This window comes from Parus major, chromosome 11 (genome assembly GCF_001522545.3).
Source record: "Parus major isolate Abel chromosome 11, Parus_major1.1, whole genome shotgun sequence".
NCBI classification, from domain to species: domain Eukaryota; kingdom Metazoa; phylum Chordata; class Aves; order Passeriformes; family Paridae; genus Parus; species Parus major.
The window spans coordinates 17,384,853-17,398,320 of record NC_031780.1 but is presented as its reverse complement, the minus strand read 5'-3'; the positions used below and the strand labels follow the sequence as shown (position 1 = coordinate 17,398,320).

The 13,468-nt window shown below is 37.8% G+C and overlaps 2 protein-coding genes across 2 annotated transcripts in view; one reads left to right on the top strand and one right to left on the bottom strand.

Moving 5' to 3' along the window:
* Positions 1 to 8,602, top strand: part of RHPN2 (rhophilin Rho GTPase binding protein 2) — a 29,752-nt gene extending 21,150 nt beyond the window's left edge. The window contains exons 8-15 of the mRNA XM_015639810.3: positions 423 to 610; positions 1,886 to 2,042; positions 2,587 to 2,706; positions 2,803 to 2,997; positions 3,715 to 3,791; positions 4,523 to 4,669; positions 5,488 to 5,643; positions 6,896 to 8,602. Of these exons, the coding sequence (XP_015495296.1) occupies positions 423 to 610; positions 1,886 to 2,042; positions 2,587 to 2,706; positions 2,803 to 2,997; positions 3,715 to 3,791; positions 4,523 to 4,669; positions 5,488 to 5,643; positions 6,896 to 7,147 (1,292 nt within the window). The 3' untranslated portion in view covers positions 7,148 to 8,602. The remainder of the gene's footprint in view (positions 1 to 422; positions 611 to 1,885; positions 2,043 to 2,586; positions 2,707 to 2,802; positions 2,998 to 3,714; positions 3,792 to 4,522; positions 4,670 to 5,487; positions 5,644 to 6,895) is intronic.
* A 546-nt stretch (positions 8,603 to 9,148) lies between these two features.
* FAAP24 (FA core complex associated protein 24) lies at positions 9,149 to 13,461 on the bottom strand. The gene is made up of 5 exons (XM_015639811.3): positions 12,963 to 13,461; positions 12,524 to 12,674; positions 11,755 to 11,894; positions 11,278 to 11,430; positions 9,149 to 10,717 (listed from the first exon to the last, which is right to left on the bottom strand). Exons 2-5 carry the CDS (start codon positions 12,633 to 12,635, stop codon positions 10,478 to 10,480), a joined length of 645 nt encoding a protein of 214 aa, XP_015495297.1. The 5' UTR covers positions 12,636 to 12,674; positions 12,963 to 13,461; the 3' UTR covers positions 9,149 to 10,477.
* Between the last annotated feature and the right edge of the window lie 7 nt (positions 13,462 to 13,468).

The following is a 13,468-nucleotide window of genomic DNA, read 5'->3' as shown; positions in this document are numbered from 1 at the left end:
CTTTTCCTTCTATCCAGAGGTTCTACTACTGTCATCTCCTCACAGCTGTGCAGATTTTTCTCTTTTCTGTCCCCTGTATAAGCCACAGCCTGCCACTCCCACATATAAGTCACATTCAGTTCAGCCCAGTCTTATGATCACAAGAACTTTTACAAGTAAATCTGAATGCAATGCCCTCAAAACTTGCAGTTTCTGTTGCTCCTCTGAAGTGTGATTTTGACAGCTGTACTTGGGGATGGTTGATGGCAATGCAAAGCAAAACCTGTAGGTCAGTCTAACTTCTTATGCACCAAGAATTCCTTCAGATTGTTGTAGTGCAATAGTAGAAAATATCCTTTAAATCCTAATTATTATGGTACTTACTAAAATTAAGTTCACTTGTTTATCATTGTAATGCTGATAAAACCATTTTGTAATTGCAGGAGTTCTAAGCTACTTAAAGGAGACCTTTACTCACACACCAAGTTATGATATGAGCCCAGCTATGCTGAATGTACTAGTCAAAATGATGCTTGCACAAGCTCGAGAGTGTGTTTTTGAGCAGATTGGTCTTTCTGGAATACGCAATGAGTTTTTCACACTAGTGAAAATGACACAGGAAGTTGCCAAGGTAAAATATGGAACTTTAAATCTAGTCATTAAAATAACTGTTTAACAGTGCTGTGTTACTGCCTACAGCTTTTAGTAATAGTAACTGGATTTATTAAGTTTAAATGTTAACAACCATTACTGGAAACCAAAAATAGCATGGTGCAACTCACAAACTACCGTGAAAAGCACAACTTTTCAGAAGATTAAAATGTGAAGAGATGAAGTTTAAATATTATTTTAGAGTTGTTACAATGTGAATTTCATTCATAACTCATGGAGATTAACAGAAATAGGCAGTGAATTTGCTGAAGGTTTCTTACAACCTATTTGTGTTGGTCTTTCAAAAAGTACAGATTTTATCCACAGAACTACATATAAAAGTCCAGGGGTTGTTTGTGTGATTCCCTGTTAAGTACTGGACACAATCTGTCTTGCTTCCCAGCTGCTGAAGGGTATGCAAACTTAAAAGCTTAATCCAAAATAATAGCTAAATTGTAAGTGAGGGAAGGACCTGGACAAACAGAGTCAAATTGGTTCCTGCAGAGCTGTCTTGGGACTTCCCAGAGAATTGGCCCAGAAGGTAGTGTTAATACTTGATTGAGGTATGTACCAAAAAATAAGTATGTCATGAAGATATTCCTGTGCCTTCTCAGTCATTTCAGAGTAGCAGATACATAAGTGGTTCCATACTAGAAAAAGAGGCAAAGCCTTTCATACCAGCCCTGTGAAGCCACAATGATGTATCTATAGATCAGCTGCAGGGGAAAGATCTTTTTTTTCTGTCAGTTGGAGTAATTTGATCCATTAATGCAGCATTCACTGCTTGAAAAATGATTTTATTTCCTCTATAAAAAGGATAATATCCCAGTTTTAACGAGACCACACAAACTTAAGGCTATGTATGACTCCACAGTTTCCACATGTAGCACAAACCTACTGTTTGAATATACTTGACTCTTTTTTTCAACTGAATTAATGAGATATATTTGTAAATTAAGTCCTGTTTATTATATGGTGGTTTTAGTTAACTATGAAGCCATGTAGATTGAGTGACTTAGCCCTTCTGTTCTCGTACAAAATTGATTTACCTTTCTTCTGAGGGAAAAAATCAGAGAAGACATTTCAAATTTTTTTTCAAACTTAATTCCAATCCATCCCTAACCCTAACCCTATTTTTCCTTCCTTTGATGTGATTATAGATGAAATTATCTTAAGCCTGAATATGATATCCCTTACTTGAGTTCCTAATACCTCACATTAAATTCTCATACTCCAATTATTTGTTTTATTTTAGGTGGGAGAGGTTTACACGCTGGTTAACACTGCAATGAATCAGGAACCAGTGAAAGAGAATATTCCCTATTCCTGGTCTAAGCTGGCACAAATAAAGTCAGACCATTACAAAGCTCTGGCTCATTACTTCATTGCCACCATTCTGTGTGACCACGAATGTAAGAATCATACTTCTTGATATGTTTGTATAAATAAAAATAATAAACACACCAGCAGTTATAATTTGATCTGTGAATAAGCCTTGGAGCCAAGAACTTTGGTGCTTCAATATAAATTAAATTTTGGTAATTTTTCCCACTCAGATATGAGGCTATACTCCCTTTGTCTCTTGAGAAAAATGTGGAAATTCAGTAAACTAACTTTCACAGAAGCAAAAGAAAAGTTATATATCCATTGTATGCCTCTAAATAGTTCAGATTTTTTCAATATGTTTTGGCATATATTACTTGTGTATTGTAGATGGTAAAACCAAAAACTTGAAATTTATTTATATACACATTTATAAATATATATAGATATAAATTTATATCTTATATAAATATACATATATAAATATACATATTTATATATATATATAAAAATATACAGTACAAGATAAGTATTTATTGGGAGAGAATGTAGTAATAACTGCACAACAATACACCTAAAGGAGCAGGGGACCAAGAGCTGTGTATGGTTTATGGTTTTTATCCATTGTTCCAGTGCAGGCTGGTGATGACGAAGATCAGCAGGAGAAAGCCTTGTCCCAGCTCTATGACAACGTGCCTGAAGGGCTGATGGTTCTTGCTGTTTTAAAGGACAAAGTTCAGAGAAAACAATTAGGTAACTGCCAGTTTCACACAGCTACTAGCTACAATTTGAAAATGACCTTGCATTTATTGTTTGTGGATGACAAGCAGTGGTTTTTAATGTTTTCAGGGAAAGCCCATTTACGCAAAGCCATTGTTTACCACGAAGAAGCTCTGAGAGTCTGTGGGCTGTGCAAAAAGCTTCGGAACATTGAGGTTCTTCAGGAGGTTCTGACAGCTGCACATAAGCGTTCACTTCTCAAATATGCTCAGCAGGAGACAGAAGATGACTTTCTAAGTTTAATTCAGGCTCCAGATATACTCCGTAAGTGTACACAGCCAGAAATAAAGGATCTCTTCCATGGGATGGGCCTTCCATTTCTATATGTGAATACATGTATAATATGCTTCCATACAGAACATAAATAATTGTAGAGTTCAGATTGCTTACAAGTTTCCTCAATCACAGATCAATATATTTTGATCAGTATATTTTGTTAGAACTGGTTTACAGTATTTCTATCTCTAGCAATGCTGTTTTTTGGGGTAGGTAACAATGGTTAGAATCCAGCTTTTTTGGTGTCTATCTCATGAGCCAAAAAAAAATGGGGAAACTTGAAAGTTATATGGGGGAAAACTAGAGTAACCATTTCTTGAGCCCAACTCTTGTACTAGACTGGGTTGTTAACTCAATTTAACTGCTATTTTTTTTTCACCTTAGTCCAGCTCATTCAACTTTTTCCTGTTTGGATGCGGTAGGAAGCTATGAGTGCTGATTTTAAAAACTTCTCAAAGAAAAAGAAATTAAAGATGGGAATAGCATAACTTTTTTTAGATGGATTTTTTTTTAAGTTTTCTGTGTGAGCTCTGAAGATACTTTTAAGGAAGTTCTGATATCTAACAAACTTCCACAAAAATTAATTTTTCCTCAGCCCAGTAAGAATTTAGAACAAATTCCTATCTAGCTTGGAATGCAAGAAAAATAAATTTTTATGTCTTTTAACTAATACTTGAAGTTAATTTTGTTTTCTTTTTATTTTAGCTAAAACAGAACATAAAATAGAAACAATTGCGCCTCAGTTTTCCAAGGTGAAAGTTAAAGATTTCTTTCACAAGCTGGTATGTAACAATGCTGACCAACCTCTGCCATTTTGATAGCAACTATAAATTCACTCTAACATGAGGGAAAGGACACAAGTATTTTAGCCTGAATAAATGATCCTGTAGTAATTGAGTTTTTTCCAGAAGCTATTGAAAAAATCACTCCTAGCTTTAGAGGTATAAATCAACTTGAGAGAAGCTAAGAATAAAATTGCCATTTCTATATGGCTTGCACAACATTCAGTCTTGAAAACCTTCATACAAGTCCCATGAAGTCTCAACAGATAATTGCACACAACTTAAAGAGGGGGAGAAATACCTGGTAGGTGGAGCCAGGCATACAGAACATGTGACTTGTGTGTGACACAGCCAGTCTTTCAGGTGCTGTGTATGTGTTTGTGAGCAAAAGGAACTGGGAATTAGGGATAGGATAAGAATTTGCAATGAAGTGGTTTATCTCCTCTGAAACACAGTAATATATAGGACATTACAGCCTATGCAGCCAAAAGGTTCTGCACAGCTTAACAGAGATCCTGGAGCAACTTGGTTGTTGCCTTTATCCCACTCTGTTTGAGGTATCAGCTGAACAGTCAAGAAATGGGACTTTGCATTTCCAGGGAATTAGCTGGAAGTTAACCTGAGTAAAATTTACAATAGATGAGCTTAAAGCAGGGTTAATTACAAGACCAGAAATGCTTGCTTGCAAGTGACAATAAACCCCAAGGTGCCTGCTGTTGTGTTACCTCCAGGGCCCACTGACAGTGTTCTCAGCCAAGCAGAGGTGGACAGCTCCACGTACCATTCGCCTTCACCATGAAGCAGGAGAGCTTGGATTCAGTCTCAAGGGAGGCTCACCAGTGCAGGTTTATTGTCTTGATCCAGTTTGTTCTGCAGCAGTAAGTATATTGGTGTGATATTAACAATTTCTCTGCAGACTTTAGCATTAAAATTTACCTTTAGCTTGTCCACACTCGTGCATGGAGTATTTATTGAGTTCTGTACATTAGTATAGTCAATTCATTTATCTGAATGCATTTTAAGTGTTTTTCATTTATGTGCTGCAGATCGTCAAAGTGCCCATATCCCCAAGATCACATGAAACTAGAGTTGATTTCTTTCTCTGTTCATTCTTAATAGTTAACAAGTCACAAATAATAAAAGCAAATGTTACTTCCTGTCTTACTCAGGAAGGTAGAAGGGATAAATGCTTTAAAAAGTATCAACAAGAATAAGGATTAGGAAGGGAATGCAAGGTGTAGTGTCTGCCTAAGGAAAGAGGGGCAAGAATATTTTATTGGCTTATAATGTTCTTTCAGGGAGAATCCAAAGGGATAAAGCAACATGCAGTTATAAGCAGTTTACTTATAGAAAAGGCAGAAGTAACCACAGAAGTACAAATAAAAATGAAGAAGAATGAAACACTGCACAATTTGTCTTCTGAGGGACAATAGCATAGCAAAACCCAGGGTTCATTTACTTAAGGAGAAAAGTGAAAAGAACACAAAACCAGCCAACATTTGAGTATAGCAGAATCACATCAATGGTAACTCAAGAGATTATTTGTGTACTTGAGAAAGTTGCACAGGTGTGGCTAGAGAATGGCTTTGTAGCATCTGAGAGTGAAATGCCTTTGGGGCAGATACTGTATGATGACAAAAACATTTTACATGTCTTTATAATTCCAGGTAATAACCTGTGCCAAATTTTTTGACAGTCAGCAGGCCTAAAAGAAGGTGACTACATAGTTTCTGTTGGTGGCATGGATTGCAAGTGGCTTGGTGTGAATGAGGTGCTGGAAAAATTGAGAAGTGTGGGAAAGCAACCCATGGAGCTTGAGGTTATCAGTTGCCAGGACACAGCAGCATCTTTGGTACGTAATGAGACCAAGTGTGTTTTGCAGATTTGATATGCTAGAGATTTTTCACTTGCCTGCCTTCAGTTCTTGATTAATGTTTACTTTCATGTAGTCAGATATCCCAGTCAACCTGTGAATATATAAAGTTTTCAGATGTGTGTTCAGTTTTAAACCATCTGTTTAAACCATTGTGACCTAGTGAGCTACAGTAGTCTGTCTGCATAGGAATGGTTGGGTGGTGGGATTTTTTGTAGTGGAACTACTAAGATTAATTGCAGGAAAAATTTCAAGACCTAGTTTATTTCCCCTAATTTGTCCCAGAGGATGACGGCATTGCCCTGTTCAGCACTGGAAAAACCACAATGAAAAAATAATGGAATTAAATAGAACATCCAACACCCTATGTTTATTTTCTATGTTATTCTAAATGATCTGTGATGTTTTGTATTAGATCATGGATTATTGTATGTATTATTTATTTTGGTGAACTTTTTAACTGTCTAGTCAGTTACTAAGCTACTATAGAATCTTTAGACTAAGGGAAAGTCATCACAAGATTAAAAAAAACTAAGCTCTAAATAACTTACTAGTTGTGTGAAAGATCCTGTAGTTTAGCTAAATCCACTGCTTCATGCTTTTAACATTCCCTGGCAAGCTTAGACACTCAAGTAGTGTTTCCGAAAAGCTTTTAAGGTTCCCCTGCTGCTGTTAGGTTTTCTTGTTTTGTTAAAATTGGTTTTCCATATTGAAAATAAGGAATTACACATCTGCCATTCAAAGTTGCAAGTGGAAAGAAAAGGCTAGAACATAACCAGACTGCTTCAGGGCAAAGCTAAGAGAAGACAGAGAAGGGCTGTGCCTTTCAGGTATCCCATGAGAATGTCACACTGGAGCTCTTAGAGTTGTGATGGAGATAAAACCTGTCCAAAAACAGCAGGACTCCACATCTGTGCAAGAACTACATCCTTGAGCTTTGTAGGGAGGTTAGTGTGTACATTAAATAGTTATGCTAGAAGGCAGTAAATGTTTAACAACCCAAGAAAAGATTCCCAAATTCCTTTATGCTTTGCAGAGTATATCCTTGAGTATGTGCAAAATACCAGGATCACAGCACTCAGAAGGGCCTTGTGCTCAGTAATGTCATTAGCACAGAAAGCTTGCTGCAATCTGCCCTGGAAAACTATTTACACAGTAACCTTTTGTTATTGTCAAAATTTTGACCCATTTTGGATGACTGATTCTTACAATGCTTCTCTTTTTCCTACAGCATAGCAAGAGTGCAACTTACTCTATGGGAATGCAGAAGACATACTCCTTAATCTGTTTAGCCATGGACGAGGATAAAATTGATCAGAACAAGAAAGCCCCACTAAAACTCCCTTTTCTAAGTTGGGGAACTAAAAACAGACAGAAAGCTGCAAGTACACTCTGCCTTCCTTCAGCTGTGGCTGGAAGTTCTCAGACTAAGAAGAAGCTTTCTCCCTTCACACTTTTGAATACAGAAAGTTCATTGTACTGAATCTTTCAGAAGTATCTGTTAATTTGACTTTTGTTTAAAATGTAGATAAAAATATTGATCAATTTTATCTTCATATGTGTATGTATAAACTCAGACAAACACTGTTTGCTGTGCATTGAGCCACTTATGGTCAGAACCTGGCAGAAACTGTAAAACTTAAGTATTTAAAGGTTAGAATGAAGTGGTTTGGGAGGTATGCAATAACAAGATGTAGATTATAGAATTGCTTACGTGAGGACTGGACTCCTTTGGAGTTTCAAAATACAGTTATGACTGATTTTTCATAAAAATAGTCATAACTATGCTGGATGGGAATTATTTATTACGAACTTGATGCTCAATGCAAAATAATAGGGGACACATGAAAGAATGATTTTGCTCTTAAAGGTTAGAGTCAATAATAAATCACTTAACACTACTTTAAAGAATTATCTTAACAAAACACAGGTCAGAGAATAATATTCAGAGAAACTATTCTTGTGCCAAGCAAGGGGTGATGTCAGAGTTGTGTTTTTATGCAGAGATGCTTCCTCAGAGTACTAGGTGCAGCCTACTGAATAGGTCATTTAATTCTGGAGGAGAGTTAGAAGGCTTAAAATTTAAAATTTTTTGGAGGTCTTTTGAACTCCAAAAGGCTTTTACTCTGTTCTTTTTCTGATTTAGGTAACATTTTAAATGCCTGCTGATTCAATTGTTAAAAAGAGGCTTTATTCCAAATGTTATTTAACCTACTTACCTTAAGACTTGTATCTCACTAGTCTTGATAAAATGGATAGCTGTGAAACAAATCTCAGAATGGATATATTATAATATATTGATTCAAGGGCACATAAATTGCAGTGATGCTTTAAAATATGAAAAAAGAAGAGCTTGTGCTAAGTGGCAGACTATTTATTTACTGTTACATCAAGCAAAAAAAGAAATCCTGCCCTTGGAAAAATTCATGAGCAAGCTGTATCTGTAGTAAGGAGAGGGACAAAAAATAACTGGTCAGAGTTTCTTTGAGATTCTTCTATTTCCTGAAATTAATTGAAAACTGCTAACACTATAGTGTTAGTTAATATTGCCATCTACAGAGTAGATAGATACTTAAAACTTACATGAAAATCTGCATGTTGTAAACTTTAAAGTTGTCATGTATTTTTAACTTCCTATGTAGTAGGTGTAAATATCTTGATGACCCTTATTTAAGAATAAAAATCAGATGCTGCCATTGAGTAGTAGCTTTTTGATTCTGCTGCAGCTTGGTTGATAAAGCATAATTTACAGGCTTTTGCTATTTACTGTTGCCATACCTCTCATGTGTTTCTCTAATGTTGCTTACAGATATCTAAGAAACTTTTAAGGAAAGTTCCTGAACAATATCAGCTAAGAGTTTAAAACCAACTTCCTTACAGAGCATAAACATATCTCTAGTTTCCCTTTAAAAGTTACATAAAAAAGAGTTTTAAGTTACTTGTGACTTGCCTGTCCTTTATGTGTATTGCTCATAGTGCTTCTTTGACACACACAAGCACACCCCTGCCATACAGTATTCCATACAGATGAGATTTACTTCACCTGGGTGCTGGAATTGCAATTCAAGGAACAAAACCTTCATTGAAGTCACACCAATCACCATTGCAGCTTTTCATTTCTCTTAAAGCACTATGATAGTCTTCCTGGAAATACTTTCCCTCTTAGCTCCTGAATAACTGTCTTTCCATCATTACACTCACTTGTCCTTTAGGAAAACTTGGCTTTTTAAATTTAAAACACACCCCTCAATTCAAGTAAAAATTTGGACCTCTCAGGTGCCATACAAACACTCCTGGGTTTCTGTCTGCTAGCTAAAGAGTCATTCTGCACTGAGTGGTAGCCAACAGCTAACTTAACTTGCAGTGAAATGAGTGTGGGCCTTATGTTCTTGCTCAGACCACAGGAACTGTAGAAACAAGGATGTATAAGGCTGCTGTAAAGCCCAAAAAGGAAAGGTTAGCAATAAATCAGGAATTCAGCCTGTAACACCATTAATATTCTTTATTCTCTATTTAATGCACTGAGCAGATGGCCCTTGGTCATAGGGGAAAGGTGTTTGTCTTGCAACATAATAACCACATGCCTTTAGATGTGAAATCCAGTCTTCACAGCAAAGTGACAAAAATTTAGAGAGCATAAAATCTGAGCAAACTCATGTATAAAGAAGCTTAAAGTACTCCCTAGTTGCCTGAAAAAAAGAGTATATTTTTCTGTGCTTTTGCCAGTTCTGATGTTTATTAATCACTAAATTAAATAATTATGTCTTAAGTTATAGACAAATTTTCATCCCAAGTACAGAATCAATACAAAGAACAGGTCCACCTGGTGTCCATGCTAACCAGTGTAAGAGATGCCTTTCAGAGGTGCCAAGGCTCCCACAAAAGGGAGTGGAAAGTCCTACTCAACTGCTTTCCTGCTGTGAACTCCCAAGTGGTATGAAAGATGCTTTTCACACACCTCCTCAAGGAAAAAGGCAATTTTACCCTTAGAAAACAGGATAAGAATATAACTTAAAATGCAAGATGTCAGAAAAACCAATCCTCTTTACAAATAAATTTTCAAAATATTAATACTGGAAGGGTAGTATGAATTATGAATTTTGTTCAGAAGTTCTCATATTTTCTTTGTAATGTGTATTACAGTACAACTGATAGTATACTTAACATATTAAAAGTTATAATTAATATGTCAAAATATTTTGCAATTTATTATTAGGATGCCAACCTATATTCAAAAGGACAACATGAATTAACCAATATTTTGGATCTGACACATGGGAATAAATTTATTAACACCCTGTGAACTGGAGGGATGACCAGAGATAGAAGTTAGTGTAAAGTCAAACCTGTGTTCTAGTAGGACTTTCCAAAGGAACTTCAAAAAGTTATAAATCAAAGATGTTGCTATAAAGCAATATAAGCTACCTTCTAATAAACATGTAACATATTTCCAGTTACTGAGAAGTTACTATGCATGTATTTACATGGTGTGTTTTTCTGGAAGACCAAAGTGAGCAAGCATATTACTCTTCCATTTTTTAACACAGATGCTGAAAAAGATAGCTTTCTTGGGTTTTTTTGTTCCAGATAGGAACAAAAGGGTGCAAAATCCTTTACAGACTTCTTTCCAAGGCAATCTGCACAGCTTGATCTATATGAACAGAGCAGATGTAAAAAAGAAGCATCAGAGTCCAGTTGCTGCTAGCCATGATTACAGAAATTAACATAATATGGGATTATTAAAACCAAAATGTATAATTCAGAAGAAAAAATCCCAGATTTCTGTTTTGCAAAATACCACCGCACGTGCGTGTCAGGAGTGTAAAAAAGTATAAATTTGTTGTGCTACTGTGTGTCCGACTACTTGCTGCAGCTCATCGAGGGACGCGTTACAAAGCCGATGGATGCTCCCGAAGCGCTGCAGTAAAAGCAGAGCTTTCGTTTTCCCGACTCCGGGAATGTGCTGCGCCGCCTGGAGCACTGCGGGTTCCGCCAGCTGCGTGCGCTGCTTGCCAAGGAAGGGGTTGGAGCGATCCCGGCTCTGCTCCCGCACCTGCAGCCAAAGGGAACCGTCAGCACAGCCCGCGCTGCTGCCAGCCTGACAAACCCTCCCATCTCCAAACACTTCCAGCACTAGGAAGTTTTCAAAACAAGCTCTCTGCTTATTGGATGAAGTTGGACAAAATCTTACTAGGAAACCAACAATTTTAATAGAAACAACAGATGAAAACAATAATTTTTGTCACCTTTCTGATACGGTCAGAGAAAGGGTAAAAAGAAACAATTTAAAAACAGTTTCCAAGCCTCAGAGAAAGCAAAATTTAAAGCTGATTTTGACAGTGACATTTGCCTACTGCTACCCAGTGGTACCTCAGTACAAGATTACATTTTAAAAATCCAGGATGATATTCTTCAGCCTTTTTTCTTTGTTCCCAAGTGAGCCTTCCTTCCACTGAACTATACTACTGTATCACTACTGCAGAAGATTTATTCCTTACATTCAAATGATGTTGTGTCCCTTTAAGATCCTATGTATTCTCTCTGAAATGACCATTGAGGAGATCTATCAGCTTTCCTATACATCACATATTTTAATATAACACAGAAACTTACTAGTTGAATAATTAGCTGAGAAGCTTCTCCTTGATTTGCCACAGGAAGCAACACCATTCCAAGCTCAAGTACAACAAGTTTTTGTACTCCTAGGTAGTACTGATCACTGATTTGGGTTTTCTCTACAATTACAATTCCCCTAAGACTGCTGGTCTGTATTGAAAGGAAAAAGATATTAGAAAAAAAACCTTGTTAATGACAAGTTAATGCAGTGTAACAGAGAGAAATTCTTTCAAGCATGAAAACAATAGCAAATCAGAGGAAGAATGCAAGTTGCAGCAATAGGACTGAAGTTTAATACAGCATTATCATTATCACACAGCTGCAGAATTTTCTGTTTTCAGGTGAAAATTGTCCCAAAAGGTCAGATCCAATGGAATTAAAAAAAAACCAAAAAACAACAAACCACAAGAAGAATGTTTTCAGAACCATTGAACAAATGTCAACTGAACACTTTTCTCTTTAAATAGCACTTACATTTCTAAACTTAACCAATCTTCGTTTGAATTCATCCCCTGCAACCAAATCTGCTTCAGAAATAAGTAAAATGCAAGTCCTGTTCGGAAGATGAAAGTCCACCAGTCCCAAGCCATCTTCAAAGATGAGTCTAACTTTCCCTTAGAGTGAGATTGTTAGAAGAAAAAATACACTAGTTAAAAATATACTAACAATTACTTCACAGCAACAGCCTTCCTAAAGTGTCAGTAATTCTAGTGACTTCGTAATGAACGTTATAAAAAGCCTTTTTTCCCCTTTAAGTAAATGTATTACAAGCAATCCAGACTTACTGTGTGATGTCTTTAGTAATGCAAATTAATAGCAGTTCAAATCTACAGATTTAAAAGTACTAGAGCTGCTCAGTAAACTCTGGACTTGAACAAAAATATCACATGCTTTTCTGGAGGGATCATCATAATTTAGTTTGTTGTGCCAGCAAGACAGTAGCAGAGTACACATGTAAATTCAAGGGAGTTCAGTGGAGATGTGTATCTGACAGCCCCATAACAGCAGATTCTGCTGCTTCCCTACTGTGCTCTGCAAGTGTGAAAGCTGAGCTGATCACACAGGTACATGACAAACAAACAGGATCTTTCAGCCTGCTAACACAGTCCACATAAATATGTACCACCAATATGGGACCAGTCAGACACGGAGTAAAGCATAGTCCAGCCATTCTTGTTACTGGGGAATAGAGGAGAGTGTTTATCCTGACTTACTTTTCCTCTTCCAATTTGTTTGTGCTTACCTTGTAGCCTTTGGGCTACGTCTGACCCTCTCCACTTCTCATTTCCAATCACATGCCCGTAAGGGACAACTATAGATCCTGCTGTCACAGGAGAGTTTGCTTTTGTTGTCATCAGACCTCCTTTAAAATCCTCATTCAGTAGCAGCTACACCTTAAAAAGGAATGTGGAAATACAGCAACACATTTTACAAACCTGTTCCAAGCTTACAGATTTTAATCATAAACTTAGTGTCTCTTCCAGAATATTGCATCCTATCTCCTTCCTCAAGCTTCCTTACAGTTAAGGTATATATATCAAAACAGGCCAGCAACTCTGTTCACTTTAATACAGGCTGTTGCATTGGCTTGTAAATTCCACTTTCAGCTTTACCACTTAATCTGAAAAACGCCTGAATCAAAACACACAGACGGTGAAAAACCCACAATGCCTTTTCCATACCTTTATCCACCCTTGCTGGAAGAAAATCTTCCTGAATTGCAAAGCCAACTCCAGAGGCACCTCCATCCCTCAGCTGGTGGAAGTCTCCAGGCCAATTATTAAAAGGAGGGATTATTTTCAGGTTTGCCAACTTTACGCGGTATTCTGACTTTACGGAGAATGGGCAGCCTTGGAGGCCAAGGCAGGTCTAAGGACAAGCCGCAGCGCTACCAGCGCTCACCGAAACGGAGCGGAGCCGCAGCCCGAGGAGCGGGGAGAGGCCACAGGGGCGGGAGCCCGGCCTGAGGAGCCGCCCGCGGCAGGAGCGGGCCTGGCGGGCAGCGGGTCCGGAGCGGGAGCTCCCCGGAGCCGGAGCAAGAGGTTCCCGGAGCCGGAGGTTTCCGGAGCCGGGGGTTCCCTGGCCGGGCGGGCAGCGGGCCCGGAGCGGGAGGTTCCCGGAGCCGGAGGTTCCCGGAGCGAGAGCAGCGGGCGGGCGAGCAGCGGGAGGGGCGGGCAGGTTGCTACGG